The sequence below is a fragment of the Girardinichthys multiradiatus genome, chromosome Y (assembly GCF_021462225.1).
Source record: "Girardinichthys multiradiatus isolate DD_20200921_A chromosome Y, DD_fGirMul_XY1, whole genome shotgun sequence".
NCBI lineage: Eukaryota > Metazoa > Chordata > Actinopteri > Cyprinodontiformes > Goodeidae > Girardinichthys > Girardinichthys multiradiatus.
In genome coordinates this window covers 27,820,176-27,841,443 of record NC_061818.1, presented here as the reverse complement: position 1 = coordinate 27,841,443, position 21,268 = coordinate 27,820,176, and the positions used below count along the sequence as shown (strand labels likewise).

The 21,268-nt window shown below is 39.8% G+C and overlaps 1 protein-coding gene across 1 annotated transcript in view; it reads left to right on the top strand.

The window, feature by feature from the left end:
* Positions 1 to 13,937, top strand: part of LOC124864246 (myosin heavy chain, fast skeletal muscle-like) — a 65,681-nt gene extending 51,744 nt beyond the window's left edge. The window contains exons 36-49 of the mRNA XM_047358938.1: positions 379 to 483; positions 606 to 701; positions 10,461 to 10,585; positions 10,680 to 10,863; positions 10,937 to 11,102; positions 11,292 to 11,416; positions 11,533 to 11,841; positions 12,353 to 12,556; positions 12,645 to 12,770; positions 12,867 to 13,037; positions 13,132 to 13,236; positions 13,359 to 13,454; positions 13,573 to 13,704; positions 13,819 to 13,937. Coding sequence (XP_047214894.1) covers positions 379 to 483; positions 606 to 701; positions 10,461 to 10,585; positions 10,680 to 10,863; positions 10,937 to 11,102; positions 11,292 to 11,416; positions 11,533 to 11,841; positions 12,353 to 12,556; positions 12,645 to 12,770; positions 12,867 to 13,037; positions 13,132 to 13,236; positions 13,359 to 13,454; positions 13,573 to 13,704; positions 13,819 to 13,836 — 1,962 coding nt within the window. The 3' untranslated portion in view covers positions 13,837 to 13,937. The remainder of the gene's footprint in view (positions 1 to 378; positions 484 to 605; positions 702 to 10,460; positions 10,586 to 10,679; positions 10,864 to 10,936; positions 11,103 to 11,291; positions 11,417 to 11,532; positions 11,842 to 12,352; positions 12,557 to 12,644; positions 12,771 to 12,866; positions 13,038 to 13,131; positions 13,237 to 13,358; positions 13,455 to 13,572; positions 13,705 to 13,818) is intronic.
* Positions 13,938 to 21,268: the final 7,331 nt, after the last annotated feature.

Here is a 21,268-nt window from a genome sequence, read left to right as displayed (position 1 = left end):
ATGACCCTGATTAATTTACAGAACACTAGCCTTCTGAACACCAAGAAGAAGCTGGAAAGTGATCTGGTCCAGGTTCAGGGTGAAGTGGACGATGCTGTTCAGGAAGCAAGAAACGCTGAGGATAAGGCCAAAAAGGCTTTTCACTGATGTCAGTTCGCTGTCTAGTTGAGCCACTATCTTACCAAACATAAGTTTAATTTAGCAAGAACTCAAAAGTTGCAATTTAAAAAACACCCATCATTTCAGGCTGCCATGATGGCTGAGGAGCTGAAGAAGGAGCAGGACACCAGTGCTCACCTGGAGAGGATGATTTGGATTGTTTTCATATATAACTTGTATTAATATTAAATTATTTTCTTATTAAACACCTTTAAAGAGGTTTGTGAATTGGAGTCTGAAGTTGAAGGTGAACAGAGACGTGGAGCTGATGCTGTTAAAGGAGTCCGCAAATATGAGAGTAGAGTTAAGGAGCTGACCTACCAGGTGACTAGTCTTTTTCTAAAAACATTTGAAATACCTCCAATACAAAATAATATTCATCTTGTCTATTCATTTGTCTTGTTGTTTAGTATAAGTCTTCACAAATATTTTCTTGATCCCTGTAGACTGAGGAGGACAAGAAGAATTTGGCAAGACTTCTGGACCTTGTGGACAAGCTACAGCTTAAAGTTAAGACCTACAAGAGACAGGCTGAGGAGGCGGTAAGTGAAATAGTTGATTGTCCTTCACCAAACACTGCCCCATTTAAGTAAGGACAGTATAAAACCTTCAGTTTACTTTACACTAAACTAATTGTTTTCTCAAAACTCTCAGGAGGAGCAGGCCAACACCCACATGTCCAGGCTCAGGAAGGTCCAGCATAAGATGGAGGAAGCTCAGGAGCATGCTGACATCGCTGAGTCTCAGGTCAACAAGCTCAGAATCAAGAGCCGTGATGCTGGAAAGGTAACATTTTCAATATCTTTCAAGGTGGAAGCAACCCTTATTCCTTCCCTTTATAGCAAGCTCATACAGTGCTTTAAACCATTCATTGCTGATTGTTTTTACCCTGTTTTTCAGAGTGATTCTGCTGAATAAGAGACCAGACCTTAATGGAGCTTTTCAGCAGAGTTCATAAAATATGAATCAAAAGTTGAATTATTTTTCCACTGTAAAACCTAAATAAAAACTAAGCACTATCATGTTATGTATTAGTGTATTTTCTTTATAAAAAACAAAGCATAGTTGTACAGCAAGCATCAGATTCATACTGAACATTTTACAAATCAGTAATATTATATTTAAAAAGTATGTTTGTTTCCTCATTTGCTTTCAAAATGTGTTAGACAACACATGTGCTATGTAACAGTATAGTATAGTATAATAACTAGAAATCCAAATTCTTAAGTACAAACAAAAAAAAAAAAGTTTGATTACCAACCCAAACTGTGGTAAATCCTTGAGTTTAAACAGCACTTTTCCAGTAATACTAACCATATAAAGAGGTTTACACAATAGTAAATGGCCTTCACTTGTAAAGCGCTTCATCTAGTCCGAAGAGACCTAAGCGCTTTAGTCATCCATCCTTTCATACACACATTCACACAGTGACAGTGGTAGGCTATATTGTAGCAACAGTTGCCCTGGGGAAGACTGACAGAACCAGGCCCTCTAACCACCATCAGCAGGCAAGGCATGTGAATTGTCTTGGCAAAGGACACAACGAATGACAGGGATTCCTTTTAAATGAAAATGATTCTATTAAAAATAAAATCATTGGCATACTCCCGAACATGATTACTTCATCCTCAGTAAGTAAGACAGCATAGGAGGTAACAATATTTGAATTATTTTAATCCAGTGGAGTTTTCTTGGTTATGAAAAATATTAGCTTCATCTAAACCTTCAACTTGTATGTTAGACTCAATCCCAATCAAATAATTTAAGGAAGTGTTCTCTTTGATTACCACACCAATTTTAGATATAATTAATCTATGCTCAGTAAACAGAAATGTACCGCAGGCTTTTAAGGTTATAACCACTGTTATGCTGATGATACTCTTTACGCTTTAAGTCATTGATTCGATGCAATCCGCTGGGCTTCCTTTCCATAGAAAACTTTATAACCAATTTGAATAGTAAAATAAATTTGACAGCACTGTTTGATTGTTATGGTCAAGTGAATGTATGTACATGACTTAAAATCTGTATGATTTGATGAAATTGACTTTGTAAAGTCAAAGATGACATGTGTTATGAATTGGTGCTTTATAAATGAAGTGAACTGAATGAAAACAAATTGAATTACTGCAGGGCTCCCTTGAAGACCAACAAAATGATTCCGAGACGGTTTCTCTTTGAAGGTGTTTTTGTGGTACAATGTGGTGAAGAAAATGAAGAGAGGGGATTTTTACATGTGAGCACAAAAAAGCTACACAGTCCTGAACATCTTGCATATGTGTTCAGCTGAGAAAAATGAATTGATATAACTCAAATTAGTTTAATTTAATTCTCCCACAAATGGGCATAGCTGTATGTCAAATTAATATTAGACATATGAAGCATCTGCACCCTGCAACCGTACACTGGTGACATTCTGATGCTTATGACTTCTTGAGACTCAGCACTGGCTGTGATATTAAAATTAAATTGGAGACAAGTGCATATCATAAAGTGTTTGAACTAAAGTCAGAGTCTAAATAAATCCTGGTGTTTAATGGGCAAAACACTTTGCAAACCATGCACTGCACTCATGCTATGTCGTTTAAACTGTGAACATGAGACCTTGTAAATATTTATGAACCAATTTCAGACCTAACATTTACAATTTAGAAATTTTTACAAAAGTATGTATAGGAACTGTAGTGGTACTTTATTTCTTAAGCATTCTTAAAATCAATTGGGACTTGAATTTTTATTAGTAAACACTAACTAAACAGTTCTGCATCAAAATCAAAATCTTTAAAATTGTTGTTGGTGTACACATATATAAAATTCAATTCAGCAATATTTATTGTAAATCAAATGAAAGAAGGGTAAACTGACTTTATTTATTTATGTTGTTACATAATAGCTTGACGTCATTGCATTTAATGATCGTGTCCTTATATACAGAATATGGACATGAATGGCAAGTGAAGACGTGATGAGCATTTTGCATTTTACCAAACTAAGCCACGCCCTACTGCTGAGTAGACATACTTGAGCAAATAAAAGCAGCAGCTCTAGATGCCTGAGCCATCAGGCAGGCATCGGACTCAGGTGAGAGAAGTCAATTATTTATAGTATAGATGTATGTTTTTTTCAGGTTTGTAAATTTGTAGTTAAATATATTGGTAAACAATCTAGCAAAATTTAAATGGTAAAACTGAATTAAGAAAATATATGAATAAAATATTAACATACTGTGTGTTAAGCTGTATAAAACCTTTTAATATGGGTTATTTTCTTTTTTATAGCATTTTGGGCTTTCCACAAGACATCTGTAGTTTTCAGTCAGGATCCTGTGGTAAGGTAAGCAAATCGCTTTCATGTTTAAAAAAATCTTTTTAAAAATACACACAAACACACATTAAAATAAGACTTTTTTAAATAATGAAAGGACATCTGTAAACTATGCAGGCTCCACCAAAGTGCCACCATGAGCACGGACGCAGAAATGGAGCAGTATGGCCCGGCCGCCATTTACCTCCGGAAGTCAGAAAAGGAGAGGATTGAGGCTCAAACTACTCCTTTTGATGCCAAAACCGCATATTTTGTGGTGGATCCAGAGGATCTGTATGTCAAGTGCAAAGTCACCAAGAGGGAGGGTGGCAAAGTCACAGTTGAGACAGATGCAGGAAAGGTAAGTAGTTTTGTTTTATTGTGCATTCTTTTTGTGTAGTTTTTCTTACTATCTTCTTATAAGATGCAATCATAAAACATACAAAAAACAACTTTTTGTTTTAGACTGTCACCGTCAAAGAGGATGAAATCTTTCCCAGGAACCCTCCAAAGTTTGACAAGCTTGAGGACTTGGCCATGATGACCCACCTCAACGAGCCCTGTGTGCTGTATAACCTGAAGGATCGCTTTGCATCCTGGATGATCTACGTGGGTTTGCACTTTAGTTCAAGGAAAATGATAACATGTATCATTTAAATGTCTCTTGGTGAATTAATGTTTATGTCTTCTACTATAACAGACCTACTCCGGGTTGTTCTGTGTGGTCGTGAATCCCTACAAGTGGCTTCCTGTGTATGATCCTGTTGTTGTAGCAGGATACAGAGGCAAGAAGAGGATTGAGGCTCCACCCCACATCTTCTCCATTTCTGACAATGGCTATCAGGCCATGCTCACAGGTAGGACAAACTTACTAGTGGTTACCAAAGCCAAAATAAAATGTGACCACATGAAGAGTAACATCAAAAAAAACATTTTTAAAGATTCTTTATTTGTATTTTAGATCGTGAGAACCAGTCTATCCTGATTACGTAAGTATAGCAAACACTAAATTGGACTTTCTTTTATAAACTCCACAAAAATTAACTTGAGAATTGAAAATGTATCTCTTCTACCTCAGCGGAGAATCCGGTGCTGGGAAGACTGTCAACACCAAGCGTGTCATCCAGTACTTTGCAACAATTGCAGCTCTGGGTGGCAAAAAGGACACACAAGCTACTGGCAAAATACAGGTGATTATGGGTTTTAAGAAGAACTGCCAACTCAATACTTTCTTTAAATGTATGAAATGTTCATGTAAATAACTGTAAAACTCAGGGCTCCCTTGAAGACCAAATTGTTGCTGCCAACCCTCTGCTAGAAGCTTATGGAAATGCCAAGACAGTGAGGAATGACAACTCTTCCCGTTTTGTAAGTTAAGACAATGTTAAAACTGTGTTTGATATTTAATAGTTGATTTTCTGCACAAAGTAACACATACTTGTATTTCTGCTTAGGGTAAATTCATCAGGATCCACTTTGGTACTAGTGGAAAGCTGTCCTCAGCTGATATTGAAACATGTACGTCAAAAATGAAGTGTTATCAGCACTTAAAGTATTTTTTTTCTATTTTATAGTTTAAAACTTAATATGGTTATCAAAGTTTCAGCTTGTATTCATGTAATTCTTAGATCTGCTTGAGAAGTCCCGTGTTACCTTCCAGCTGTCTGCTGAGAGGAGCTACCATATCTTCTATCAGCTTATGACAGGCCACAAGCCTGAGCTCATTGGTAAATGACCAAATACTTCAAATCTGAAGTTTAACAAAACTTAACCTTATAAAATAAAAAACCTACAGTGTTTTGTTTCCATTGTTTCAGATGCTCTGCTGATCACCACCAACCCCTATGACTACCCAATGATCAGCCAGGGTGAAATCACTGTCAAGAGTATCGATGATGTGGAAGAGTTCATCGCTACAGATGTATTTTGGTGTCTTAAAAATGATTTACTTAAAACACATGTGTAGTGTACTTAAAGCTTTCTTTTCTACACAGACTGCTATTGACATCTTGGGCTTCAATGCTGAGGAGAAGTTCAACATCTACAAGCTGACTGGTGCTGTGATGCATCATGGCAACATGAAGTTCAAGCAGAAGCAGCGTGAGGAGCAGGCTGAACCTGACGGTACTGAGGGTAAGTTATAAGATATCACCAATATCTTTAGATACATTGAACAATCAGTTTAACATTGATTCATTTTTACCATGTGTTATGTTTCTTTCCAAAAGTGGCTGATAAAATCTCCTACCTCCTGGGTCTGAACTCAGCTGATATGCTGAAGGCTCTGTGCTACCCAAGAGTCAAAGTCGGAAATGAGATGGTCACCAAAGGTCAAACTGTCCCACAGGTAAATTAAACCCATCTGTGATGCAATAGTTTATTTTTATCCAAGTATAACAAACCTTATCTTAACTGTTGTTATATGGCAACTGTTAAGATAAGTTTACTTAAAAGAATTTCTTCATATAGGTCAACAATTCAGTCAGCGCTCTGTGCAAATCTATCTATGAGAAAATGTTCTTGTGGATGGTCATCCGTATCAATGAGATGCTGGACACAAAGCAGGCAAGAGCCTTCTTCATTGGAGTCCTGGACATTGCTGGATTCGAGATCTTTGATGTGAGTAAAGAAAAACTTGCAAAAGTCTTATAAAACAGTCCTAACCTGCAATTAACTTGAACAAATCTCTATAATTACAGTACAACAGCTTGGAGCAGCTCTGCATCAACTTCACTAATGAGAAACTGCAACAGTTCTTCAACCACCACATGTTTGTCCTGGAGCAAGAGGAATACAAGAAAGAAGGCATTGAGTGGGAGTTGATTGACTTTGGTATGGACTTGGCAGCCTGCATCGAGCTCATTGAGAAGGTGAGTAGCTGTATTGGTCAGGTTAAAGTAATCATCTCCAATAATATATATGGATTTGAAGCTTGATTTAAAATTTGTGTTCTGATTTAAATTCATAATTGTTCACAGCCATTGGGAATCTTCTCCATCCTTGAAGAGGAATGTATGTTCCCCAAAGCCTCTGATACAACTTTCAAGAACAAGCTGGTTGATCAGCATCTTGGCAAGAACAAAGCCTTTGAGAAGCCAAAGCCTGGAAAGGGCAAAGCTGAGGCCCACTTCTCCCTGGTTCACTATGCTGGTACAGTGGACTACAACATCACTGGCTGGCTGGACAAGAACAAGGACCCACTGAACGATTCAGTGGTTCAGCTCTACCAGAAGTCTGCAAACAAGCAGCTGTGCTACCTGTATGCAGCTCACGGAGCAGCTGAGGGTAAGAACCAGTAAAAAAAGTAGATAACCCCAAATTGAGTAGGTCAAATGAGAAACACCCTGAATAGACAGAGAATAATAGAAGTTCTAAAAGTATAGATCAGTGCTGAAGAAAACAAATGTATAATAATATATGTATATTATAGCTTTTTTTATTTAAAGTAACCTAAATTGTGCCACAAAAATGATAAGTGATGTGGTGATAAGTTTACACTATTATTACATCTTTTGATCCTGCCTTTGGAGCAAAAATGTCTGATGAAATTGTACTGTTACAGTAAAGAGAGCTTAGGACAAGTAATGTTTTAAAACCATTGTTTACAATGTCATAATTTTAGCTGAGGCTGCTGCTGGAAAGAAGGGTGGCAAGAAGAAGGGTGGTTCCTTCCAGACTGTGTCTGCTCTGTTCAGGGTATGTAAATGTTCATAGAGAACTATGAGAAGCTAGTGTGTTAAAATTATCTAAGGACTGATGTAATAATGCTGATCTACAGGAGAACTTGGGCAAGCTGATGTCCAACTTAAGGAGCACTCATCCTCACTTTGTGCGTTGTCTGATTCCCAATGAATCAAAGACCCCAGGTAAGATGCCCATTTTTACTGATTTTAATGATCCAATGTTTAAGGACACTGAGGAATTATTTTTGACTAAATATATTTCCAACAACCAGGTCTTATGGAGAACTTCTTGGTCATCCACCAGCTGAGGTGTAACGGTGTACTGGAGGGCATCAGAATCTGCAGAAAGGGCTTCCCAAGCAGAATCCTTTATGGTGACTTCAAGCAGAGGTGGCAGCTGTTTTTAATATAAACTGAATATTTGGTCATTTTAGTAAAGATCATGAAAAACTGATATACTTGTATCAACTTTGTAGATACAAAGTATTGAACGCCAGCGTCATCCCTGAGGGACAGTTTATTGACAACAAGAAGGCTGCAGAGAAACTGCTGGGCTCCATTGATGTGGACCACACTCAGTACAAGTTTGGACACACGAAGGTATGTCTCGCATCAGATAAATAAGACATACATACAGCATAACAAATCAATGAACATCCTTTCATTCTGAAATTTAATACATTTGCAATATCTACATAGGTGTTCTTTAAAGCTGGTCTTCTGGGTACTCTTGAGGAGATGAGAGATGAGAAACTGGCTTCACTGGTCACCATGACTCAGGCTCTCTGCAGAGGATATGTCATGAGGAAGGAGTTTGTTAAGATGATGGAGAGGAGGTTGGAGTGGTATTATATTTGCAAATGAATTGCATTACCTTTTTAAAGCCAGCTCCTTCTGTAGTAGAAATAACCTTTTTTTGTTGAACTGATTTTCCAAACAGAGAGGCTATCTATAGTATTCAGTACAACATCCGTTCATTCATGAATGTCAAGAACTGGCCATGGATGAACCTGTACTTCAAGATCAAGCCTCTGCTGAAGAGTGCTGAGACTGAGAAGGAGTTGCAGAATATGAAGGAGAACTATGAAAAGATGAAATCAGACTTGACTACTGCTTTGGCCAAAAAGAAGGAACTGGAGGAGAAGATGGTCTCCTTGCTCCAGGAAAAGAATGATTTGCAGCTCCAAGTGGCCTCTGTTAGTACAATTCTCTTCTTTTAAAGGGAAAATGTACAGTTTATCAGATGTTGATGCTCTCTTTATATCCTTTTGTATGTACATTTAATTGTAGGAAATGGAAGGTCTCTCAGATGCTGAGGAAAGATGTGAAGGGCTGATTAAGAGCAAGATCCAGCTTGAGGCCAAACTCAAGGAGACAAGTGAGAGACTGGAGGATGAAGAGGAAATCAATGCTGAGCTGACTGCCAAGAAGAGGAAGCTGGAGGATGAATGCTCTGAGCTGAAGAAAGATATTGATGACTTGGAGCTCACCTTGGCTAAAGTGGAGAAGGAGAAACATGCCACTGAAAACAAGGTTCATATTACGCACTATTATTTGAGTACAATACACGTAAATACAAAATTTATCAACTCTAAAAAGCTTGAGTTCATTTAAAATTGTGTATTTCATGCAACCTTTAGGTGAAAAACCTGACAGAGGAGATGGCTACTCAGGATGAGGCCATTGCCAAGTTGACCAAGGAGAAGAAAGCCCTCCAAGAGGCCCATCAGCAAACACTGGATGATCTCCAGGCAGAGGAAGACAAAGTCAACACTCTGACCAAGGCCAAGACAAAGCTGGAACAGCAAGTGGACGATGTAAGAAAACTGTTTATTTACCTTTATAGTTTGGCCACAAGCATGACCTGTTTTTGTTTTGATACATAAAACTGAATCTACCTCCTATGTGATAGCTTGAGGGTTCACTGGAGCAAGAGAAGAAGCTCCGTATGGACCTTGAGAGAGCCAAGAGGAAGCTTGAAGGAGATCTGAAGCTTGCCCAGGAATCCATCATGGATCTGGAGAATGACAAGCAGCAGTCTGATGAGAAAATCAAGAAGTAAATGCAGACTTTCTTTATTTCCAAAGAATGGTGTTAGTGTCATGTCACAATGTTCAACTCAACCTTTGTTTTGATAAATTCCAGGAAGGACTTTGAAATCAGCCAACTGCTTAGCAAGATTGAGGATGAACAGTCCCTTGGAGCTCAGCTTCAGAAGAAGATCAAGGAACTCCAGGTGTGAAAAAAATACTTTTATTGCTCTTGGCTAAATTGTTTCATTCTTTTATTGAAGGATCTTAATATTACTTCCATTTACTTGTATCCTAGGCTCGCATTGAGGAGCTAGAAGAGGAGATTGAGGCTGAGAGGGCTGCTAGAGCTAAAGTAGAAAAGCAGAGAGCTGACCTCTCCAGGGAGCTTGAGGAGATCAGTGAGAGGCTAGAGGAGGCTGGTGGAGCCACAGCTGCTCAGATTGAGATGAACAAGAAGCGTGAGGCTGAGTTCCAGAAGCTGCGCCGTGATCTTGAAGAAGCCACCCTGCAGCATGAATCCACAGCAGCAGCTCTTCGCAAGAAGCAGGCCGACAGCGTTGCTGAGCTGGGAGAACAGATCGACAACCTGCAGCGTGTTAAGCAGAAGCTGGAGAAGGAGAAGAGTGAGTACAAGATGGAGATTGATGACCTGTCCAGCAACATGGAGGCTGTTGCCAAGGCGAAGGTAAGAGACCAAGTTTGCACCTTTAGAAATTATTTTTGTTTTGTCTATTAAATTTGCCAGTATAAAAATAATGTTTTATGGCTTCAGGGCAATCTGGAGAAAATGTGCAGGACTCTTGAGGACCAGCTGAGTGAGATCAAAGCCAAAAATGATGAGAACGTTCGCCAGCTGAATGACATTAATGCACTGAAAGCAAGACTCCAGACAGAGAATGGTAATTGACCTGACCTTAAACCAATGTTTTACATATATTGCAAATGTCCCAGAATAATGCATTTGTGACTTTCACAGGTGAGTTTGGTCGTCAGCTTGAGGAGAAAGAAGCTCTTGTTTCTCAGCTGACCAGAGGCAAGCAGGCATTTACTCAGCAGATTGAGGAGCTCAAGAGACACATTGAGGAGGAAGTGAAGGTATGAACGTTTATTGTTTAATTCTCTTGTTTAACAGAAAAAAACATTTTACACAGCATTGTCTCATGATGAAATCAGTGGGAAATCATTTTACTCTCAACTTTGTGTTTCACAGGCCAAGAACGCCCTGGCCCATGCTGTTCAGTCGGCCCGCCATGACTGTGATCTGCTCAGAGAGCAGTTTGAGGAGGAGCAGGAGGCCAAGGCTGAGCTGCAGAGAGGCATGTCTAAGGCCAACACTGAGGTGGCTCAGTGGAGGTCCAAATATGAGACTGATGCCATTCAGCGCACTGAGGAGCTGGAGGAGGCCAAGTGAGTTCAAATAAATGTCTCTTAAAGAAAGTACATGTAATTTTTATTGTCTGTTTCTACTAACCTTCTTACTTTTTCTACTTCTTCCCTACAGGAAAAAGCTTGCCCAGCGTTTGCAGGAGGCTGAGGAGTCCATTGAAGCTGTGAACTCTAAGTGCGCCTCTTTAGAGAAGACCAAGCAGAGGCTCCAGGGTGAGGTGGAGGACCTCATGATTGATGTGGAGAGAGCTAATTCTCTGGCTGCCAACCTTGACAAGAAGCAGAGGAACTTTGACAAGGTACAGTAATTTTACAAGAAAAGCAGATTTATGCAGATAAATGCATATTCTTAATAAATTCTTACTTTTCCAGGTCCTGGCAGAGTGGAAGCAGAAGTATGAGGAGAGCCAGGCTGAGCTGGAAGGAGCCCAAAAGGAGGCTCGTTCTCTGAGCACTGAGCTGTTCAAGATGAAGAACTCCTATGAAGAGGCGCTCGATCAGCTGGAGACCATGAAGAGAGAGAACAAGAACCTGCAGCGTACGTCATTCTTAAATATGCAGAAATATTTAACAAAATCTAAATTAATCAGATAGAGGCCATTTTTAGCTACAGTTGTGACATTTCTTATGAGCCTGAAGGAAAATCATCCATTTTTAAATGTCATTCTTTAAAGTCATATTTGGCAGATTTTCATTTTCACTTCATTCTATTTATTTTTCACTTCAGAGGAGATCTCAGATCTGACTGAACAGATAGGTGAGACTGGAAAGAGTATCCATGAGCTGGAGAAAGCTAAAAAGACAGTGGAGACTGAGAAGTCTGAAATTCAGGCTGCACTGGAAGAAGCAGAGGTAATACATTTCTCACCAGCTAATAAAACATTTAAATGACATAATACAATGTATTTATGTTCAGATCACTTTATTGTCACGTGATCTAATTTTTATATGCATTTAAACCTTTTAAGGGCACTCTGGAACATGAAGAGTCTAAGATTCTCCGCGTCCAGCTGGAGCTCAACCAGGTCAAGAGTGAGATTGACAGGAAGCTGGCAGAAAAAGATGAAGAAATGGAGCAGATTAAGAGAAACAGCCAAAGGATGACTGACTCCATGCAGAGCACTCTTGATGCCGAGGTCAGGAGCAGGAATGATGCTCTGAGAGTCAAGAAGAAGATGGAGGGAGACCTGAACGAGATGGAGATTCAGCTGAGCCATGCCAACAGGCAGGCTGCTGAGGCCCAGAAACAACTGAGGAACGTCCAAGGACAACTCAAGGTGAGTTTAGTGTTATTGTGCATTTCATTAACCTCAGAAGTCAGAACTGGTAAGTCGGAGTTCATGTCGTCTCCGAAATATAACGTTCAAGTTTCTTGCTTGTTTTTGTTAGTATGGCTGGCAACTGTAACCGCCGACAATAACAATGACAATAAACGCGGTATTAACGTGGTATTTCATGTAAACAAACACCATTGAAACATCACGTCCTATAAATACTGAAATGTAGTACGTGTGTGACGGACTACTTTACATAAAAAATACAGAACTGCTGAAAACAGTCACAGTAAGAAAGTTGACATTGTTTATGCAAGTAGTAGCCATCTTGATTGTAGAAGTCGGGTATGGTCCTGTTGTTCTAACTGTCTGACTCGTAATTCCAGTTTAGGGGTGCGTTCCATTTGAAATTCCCACTTCCAAGTACAAATGGAACACACCATTAGAGCCCACTTTAAACAGAAGAATGTATGACAACCAAAATGTCTGACTCAATCATTGTTTTTGTTGTTAGGATGCCCAACTGCACCTTGATGATGCCCTCAGAGGACAAGAGGACATGAAGGAGCAGGTGGCCATGGTGGAGCGCAGGAACGGTCTGATGGTGGCTGAGATTGAAGAGCTTAGAGCCGCTCTGGAGCAGACAGAAAGAGCACGTAAAGTGGCTGAGCAGGAGTTGGTTGATGCCAGTGAGCGTGTCGGACTGCTTCACTCTCAGGTTGGGCTTTAGTCATTAACAAGAAATAAGGGCTTTCAAAGCTATGAAACTAACACATCTAAAATGTATCACCCTGATTAATTTACAGAACACCAGCCTTCTGAACACCAAGAAGAAGCTGGAAAGTGATCTGGTCCAGGTTCAGGGTGAAGTGGACGATGCTGTTCAGGAAGCAAGAAACGCTGAGGATAAGGCCAAAAAGGCTATCACTGATGTCAGTTCACTGTCTAGTTGAACCACTATCTTACCAAACAAGTTTAATTTAGCAAAAACTCAAAGGTTGCAATTTAAAAAACACCCATCATTTCAGGCTGCCATGATGGCTGAGGAGCTGAAGAAGGAGCAGGACACAAGTTCTCACCTGGAGAGGATGAAAAAGAACCTGGAGGTCACAGTCAAAGACCTGCAGCATCGCCTGGATGAGGCTGAGAACCTCGCCATGAAGGGTGGCAAGAAGCAGCTCCAGAAACTGGAGCAGAGGGTATGAATATTTTGTGCTGTGAATGCACATTGTGGTTTTCATATATAACTTGTATTAATATTAAATTATTTACTTATTAAACCCCTTTAAACAGGTTCGTGAATTGGAGTCTGAAGTTGAAGGTGAGCAGAGACGTGGAGCTGATGCTGTTAAAGGAGTCCGCAAATATGAGAGGAGAGTTAAGGAGCTGACCTACCAGGTGACTAGTCTTTTTCTAAAAACATTTGAAATACTTCTAATACAAAAGAATATTCATCTTGTCTATTCATTTGTCTTGTTGTTTAGTATAAGTCTTCACAAATATTTTCTTGATCTATGTAGACTGAGGAGGACAAGAAGAATTTGGCAAGGCTTCAGGACCTTGTGGACAAGCTACAGCTTAAAGTTAAGACCTACAAGAGACAGGCTGAGGAGGCGGTAAGTGAAATAGTTGATTGTCCTTCACCAAACACTGCCCCATTTAAGTAAGGACAGTATAAAGCCTTCATTTTACTTTGAATGTAAACTAAATTACTTGAAATTTCAAAACTCCCAGGAGGAGCAGGCCAACACCCATATGTCTAGGCTGAGGAAGGTCCAGCATGAGATGGAAGAAGCCCAGGAGCGTGCTGACATCGCTGAGTCTCAGGTCAACAAGCTCAGAGTCAAGAGCCGTGATGCTGGAAAGGTAACATTTTCAATATCTTTCATGATGGAAGCAACTCTTATTCCTCACTTTATAGCAAGCTCTTACAGTGCTTCAAACCATTCATTGTTGATTTTTCCTTTTCCTGTTTTTCAGAGTGATTCTGCTGAATAAGAGACCAGACCTTAATGGAGCTTTTCAACAGAGTTCATAAAATATGAATCAAAAGTTGAATTATTTTTCCACTGTAAAATCTAAATAAAAACTAAGCATTATCATGTTTTGTATTAGAGTGTATTTGCTTTATAAAAAACAAAGCATAGTTGTATAGCATCAGATTCATACTGAACATTTTACTAATCAGTAATATTATATTCAAAAAGTATGTTTCCTAATTTTATTTCGAAATGTGTTAGACAATACGTGCAATATAATAGTATAGTATTTGTGCAATACTATGTAATCGTAGTTGAACATATTAAACACATTTGGGCATTTGCTTCTTACATAATTACTAGAAATCCAAATTCTTAAGTACAAACAAAAGAAAAAAAAATGTATTACCAACCCAAATTATGGTAAATGACTGAATTTATATAGCACTTTTCCAGTAATACTGACCAATCAAAGAGGTTTACACAATGATAAAAGGTAAATGGTGTTCACTTATATAGCCATATACATCTAGTCCGAAGAGCCCTAAGCGCTTTAGTCATCCACCCATTCACACACTGACAGTGGTAGGCTATATTGTAGCTACAGTTGCCCTGGGAAAGACTGACAGAACCGGACCCTCTAACCACCATCAGCAGGCAAGGTGGGTTAAGTGTCTTGGCTAAGGACACAACGAGTGACGGACGGAGCAGGTGTTCAAACCGGCACCCCACCGGTTACAAGACGAACCCCTACCACCTCAGCCACATTCACCCAATCACACTCATTAACATGCAAATGTTCATAGACCAAAGCAAACTAGCTCTGCTTGTCAGTTTTTTTAATTTACCTTTTAAGAGTGCTCAAACGTACTGTACAGTAATACAAGGTTTTATGGAATGAAAACTAAAACTACAAGAAAGTTCAATGCAACTTAGTCTTCTTCTACATGGTAGAATGACTTATGATTTTTAAACCAAAAAACGTTTATACACTAAATGAAAATTGCCAATGCAATAAAGAGACACCTTCAGCAAAAAATATTAATGCATTTGTCAAAAGAATTCACATAAATGGACAGAAGCAATTCTTAGACAAAAGAGGTGGCTCAAGGCATAGCGATGGAGCGTATACTCAACATTACTGTCTGTGGTTTGATTGCCAGCTTTGGGACCCTTGCTGCATGTCTTTCCCTTTTTACTCTCTGCCCATTTCCTGTCTTATTACTGTCCAAAAATGCCACTAGCACCACAAAAAAATGTTGCCAACAAATAATGAGGGATGCAAGGCTTTTAATACTTAGTTACATCTCTGAAACTTGCTGTTTGTAGCACTTGAGTTAGTGACTTGATTTGTGATAATCAGATTGATTTATTTTGTCTCAGAAACCTGACTGTAGGTTTCTGCACTACTGCAACAAGAGGATTATGTTAGAATAAATGAGTCAATTCCTTCTAATCATTAAAATGTTCATATAATACTGGGCGAGGAGGAGTAGCGACTATCCTTCAGTCCAATGTATTGATTAGGACCCACTTTGGTACTAGTGGAAGGTTGGCCTCAGCTGATATTGAAACATGTACATCAGAGATTTAGTGTTATCAGCACTTAAAGTAATACAGGTCCTTCTCAAAATATTAGCATATTGTGATGAAGTTCATTATTTTCCATAATGTCATGATGAAAATTTAACATTCATATATTTTAGATTCATTGCACAGTAACTGAAATATTTCAGGTCTTTTATTGTCTTAATACGGATGATTTTGGCATACAGCTCATGAAAACCCAAAATTCCTATCTCACAAAATTAGCATATTTCATCCGACCAATAAAGGAAAAGTGTTTTTAATACAAAAAACGTCAACCTTCAAATAATCATGTACAGTTATGCACTCAATACTTGGTCGGGAATCCTTTTGCAGAAATGACTGCTTCAATGCGTTGTGGCATGGAGGCAATCAGCCTGTGGCACTGCTGAGGTCTTATGGAGGCCCAGGATGCTTCGATAGCGGCCTTTAGCTCATCCAGAGTGTTGGGTCTTGAGTCTCTCAACGTTCTCTTCACAATATCCCACAGATTCTCTATGGGGTTCAGGTCAGGAGAGTTGGCAGGCCAATTGAGCACAGTGATACCATGGTCAGTAAACCATTTACCAGTGGTTTTGGCACTGTGAGCAGGTGCCAGGTCGTGCTGAAAAATGAAATCTTCATGTCCATAAAGCTTTTCAGCAGATGGAAGCATGAAGTGCTCCAAAATCTCCTGATAGCTAGCTGCATTGACCCTGCCCTTGATAAAACACAGTGGACCAACACCAGCAGCTGACACGGCAACCCAGACCATCACTGACTGTGGGTACTTGACACTGGACTTCTGGCATTTTGGCATTTCCTTCTCCCCAGTCTTCCTCCAGACTCTGGCACCTTGATTTCCGAATGACATGCAGAATTTGCTTTCATCTGAAAAAAGTACTTTGGACCACTGAGCAACAGTCTAGTGCTGCTTCTCTGTAGCCCAGGTCAGGCGCTTCTGCCGCTGTTTCTGGTTCAAAAGTGGCTTGACCTGGGGAATGCGGAACCTGTAGCCCATTTCCTGCACACGCCTGTGCACGGTGGCTCTGGATGTTTCTACTCCAGACTCAGTCCACTGCTTCCGCAGGTCCCCCAAGGTCTGGAATCGGCCCTTCTCCACAATCTTCCTCAGGGTCCGGTCACCTCTTCTCGTTGTGCAGTGTTTTCTGCCACACATTTTCCTTCCCACAGACTTCCCACTGAGGTGCCTTGATACAGCACTCTGGGAACAGCCTATTCGTTCAGAAATGTCTTTCTGTGTCTTACCCTCTTGCTTGAGGGTGTCAATAGTGGCCTTCTGGACAGCACTCAGGTCGGCAGTCTTACCCATGATTGGGGTTTTGAGTGATGAACCAGGCTGGGAGTTTTAAAGGCCTCAAGAATCTTTTGCAGGTGTTTAGAGTTAACTCATTGATTCAGATGATTAGGTTCATAGCTCGTTTAGAGACCCTTTTAATGATATGCTAATTTTGTGAGATAGGAATTTTGGGTTTTCATGAGCTGTATGCCAAAATCATCTGTATTAAGACAATAAAAGACCTGAAATATTTCAGTTAGTGTGCAATGAATCTAAAATATATGAATGTTAAATTTTCATCATGACATTATGGAAAATAATTAACTTTATCACAATATGCTAATATTTTGAGAAGGACCTGTATTTTTCTATTTTATAGTTTAAAACTTAATATGCTTGTTACACTGAGAGGCGTCGGTGTGGAAAAGAAAACATTACTCTGGCTTTGCAGTACAGCAAACAAAGCTGATTTTGTTTAATTTTCAGGCCATCACAACACTTCTCAAAATGGCAGTCCTTCAGTCAGATCCCTACGACATCCAGCAGTCATCTTATATACATTCCAGACCCCACCCCAATTCAAAACAGCCAATCATCTCTGTCTTCCAGAGCGGGAAAAGAAACAAATAAGTTAATTTTCACATTGATATTGAAGACATTTACAATTCTTTATCAATAGTAAAACATTTAGCAACTTGGTATGTGTACAGATACATATTTTACAAGTAAAATAATTTTTTTAAATTACTTTAACTTTCTACCCAATTTCAACCAATCAAACGCCTGCTCTCATCAGCTCACTTCCTATATCAGAGCTGGGTTTGAGGCAGACCTCCTCTTTAGCTGAACTCCAGATGGCTGCCACAGAAGACACACCCACATGGTAAACAAACAATTCAACAGTATACGAATACACACTGTTTGCAATAAATCCCACACTGGAACTAATGTAAAAAGGTTAAAGAAGAACTTAGTGCTTCTTAACATTTACTCATTTCCTCCCCCTCTGGTTGACAAATCTCAGGCCTACGAGAAAGGTAGTCAGCAATAAGGTTTTTCTTACCTGGACATTGCTGTATGGTGAACTGGTATGTCTGGAAGGCAAGGCACCAACGTAATATTCGGGCATTCTGATGCTGCTTGGAGTGCATCCATGTCAATGGTCTGTGATCAGTTTGTAAAATGAACTCTCTTCCAAGGAGGTAATATTTTAAAGAGTCCACAGGCCACTTTATTGCCAGTCCTTCTTTTTCTAGTGTAGAGTACTTTTTTTCTCGCTCAGAGCTTCTTACTCAAGAAAAGGACAGACATTTCTTCACCAGCCTGTCCCTGAGCCAGTACTGCTCCAAGTCCAACAATTGAAGCATCCACTTGTACGACAAAAGGCTTGGTAAAGTCAGGACTCTGCAACACAGGAGCTTGACATATCTGATTCTTTAAGGTTTGAAAAGCATGTTCACAGTCATCATTTCACATGATCTTTGAAGTAGATTTTTTTGTTAACTCAGTCAGACTAGCTGCCAAAGTTGAGAAATGGGGAATAAATCTTCTATACCACCCAACTAAACCCAAAAATGACCTCACTTGCTTCTTTGTTTTGGGTCTGGGGATTGCTTGTATAACTTTTATCTTTTCAATTTGTGGCTTTATTTGTCCATGTCCAACAAGTTATCCAGGGTATTTTACTTCTTCTTGTGCCCAGGCACACTTGTTCACATTTAGGGTCAAACCAGCATTCTGGATCTTTGCCATCACAACCTTTAGGTGTTGTATGTGATCCTCCCAAGACTTACTGTCAATCACAACATCATCCAGGTAGGCAGCAGCAAACTTCGAGCATTCACTAAGGATAATATCCATTAAACATTAACGTTTTTGCTTGTATTCATGTAAATCATAGATCTGCTGGAGAAGTCACGTGTCAATACAATTCAGTTTTATTTATATAGCGCCAATTCACAACACATGTTGTCTCAAGGCACTTCACAACAGTCAGGTACATACATTCCAATTAATCCTAACCATTGAACAGTGCAGTCAGAGTTAGTTATTTATTCAAATTGGATAAAAAGTTTTTCTGTCTAAGGAAACCCAGCAGATTGCATCCAGTCAGTGACTTGCAGCATTCACTCCTCCCGGATGAGCATGTAGAGACAGTGGACAGTCACTGGCGTTGACTTTGCAGCAATCCTTCATACTGAGCATGCATGTAGTGACAGTGGAGAGGAAAAACTCCCTTTTAACAAGAAGAAACCTCCAGCAGAACCAGGCTCAGTGTGAGCGGCCATCTGCCACGACCGACTGGGGGTTTGAGAGAACAGAGCAGAGACACAAAGAGAACACAGAAGCACTGATCCAGGAGTACGTTCTATGGGAAGGAAAAGTAAATGTTAATGGATGTAGCTCCTTTAGTCGTTTCACCTAGAAAGAAAGAACAGATCAACTCTGAGCCAGTTTTCAAGGTTAGAGTCTGAAAGAGAGCACATACAGTGAGTTACAGTTAAGCTCAGTCAATTGCCATGTCTAGGAGAGAGAAAGGGTTAAACACGAAAAGACAGGGCTATGTGGATCATCTGTAGAGGGTGAGCATTAAGTTGTTGCCAGCAGAAGCTCAGACGATTCCCCTCTCCAGAAAGGTGACACAGGTAGACACAGAGCCATGCCAGGTGTAGCTTCTAGGAACACAGACTAAAACTGGGAACTGGTTCCACAGGAGACAAACCTGATAACTAAAGGATCTGCCTCCCATTCTACTTCTAGAGACTCTAGGAACCACCAGTAAACCTGTAGTCTGAGAACGAAGTGCTCTGTTTGGAACATATGGAGCAATCAGATCTCTGATGTATGATGGAGCTAGATCATTAAGGGCTTTGTGAGGAGGAGAATTTTAAATTATATTCTAAATTTAACAGGGAGCCAATGAAGGGAAGCTAAAATAGGAGAAATATGATCTCTCTTTTTAATTTTCCTCAGAACTCTTGCTGCAGCATTCTGAATCAGCTGAAGGCTTTTAACTGCATCTTGTGGACATCCTGATAGTAAAGAATTACAATAGTCCAGCCTTGAAGTAACAAATGCATGGATTAGTTTTTCAGCGTCACTCCTGGACAGGATATTGCTAATTTTGGCAATGTTCCAGAGGTGAAAGAAGGAAATTCTAGAAACCTGTTTAATATGGGATTTAAATTACATGTCCTGGTCAAAACCAGAAGTCAATGTAATGCCATCCAGGTTAAGTGATTGACTAAACAGTTTCGTTTTTAAAGACTTCGGTCCAAAGACGACAACTTCTGTCTTGTCTGAATTGACTGAAGTCATCCAAGTTTTTATGTCTTCAAGACATGCTTGTAGTCTATCTAACTTGTTGGGCTCATCAGGATTTATGGATAAGTAAAGCTGAGTATCATCAGCATAACAGTGAAGATTTATCCTATGCTGCCTGATAATTTGACCTATTGGAAGCATATATATAGTAAAGAGAATTGGCCCAAGTACTGAACCCTGTGGTACTCCACAATTAACCCTGGAGTTTAAAGATGATTAATCATTTACATGAACAAACTGGAATCTGTCAGACAAATACGATTTAAACCAGTCAAGCGCTGTTCCCCTGATCCCTACAGCATATTCCAGCCTTTCTAAGAGAATATTGTGATCGACTGTATCAAATGCATCACCGAGATCTAACAGGTGTCGAGGTAGGAAAACTTTACTGGCCATCAGTTAACTCTTACATTACTCCTCACCTCTCATCGATTCTTTTTATTTAGCACTCCAAAGGACAATCCTCAGTCAGAGATCAGTTGTACGTTTCCACAAGTTTATTAAAACCAATCTGAATTCAGAGAGGAGACACACACTTACACGGGTACCTGGAAACGTCTGTGTGTTCCCTGGGGGCTGTGTTACATTACATTTTATACCCCACGCTGCTATGCAGTACACATACACAATCATTCTGTCTGTGGATGTCTCCCCAGCAACAGTATCAAAGAAACAGAGATACATTTCATCATTTAATTAAAGAATTGTTTCCCACACGTCTTCAGGAATCTTCAGGGAGAGGAGTACCATGCCTCCCTAATGCACTGCCGGCTTCTCACGATACTACGATGGCCGGGGGGTGCAAAACACTTTTACAAGTACCGAAACAAATTTACACTTCAGAAAACAAATTTACATTTCAGAAAACACTTTTACATTTTAGAAAACAAATTTACATTTCAGAAAACACTTTTACATTTCAGAAAACAAATTTACATTTGAGAAAACACTTTTACATTTCAGAAAACACTTTTACATTTCAGAAAATCAACCGGAAAGGGAATGTACCAACGCCGAGGCTGACCCGGAAGTCAGCCTCAGGGGCTGCATCCTTCGAAGGCCGTATTTGTAGACCGATTACGTTACAGCGCGGCGACGAAGGCTGTCCCAATTCATGAATCATTCCGAGCAAATGATGCCGACAAATGTGTCCTTATTTTGACCGATTTGAAGGATGGGTCGTGAGTATCCTTCGCGGCCCATCATTTCCCATCATTCATTGCGGGTCGAAGCGGATTGGTCAAGCAGGTGAAGCCATGGC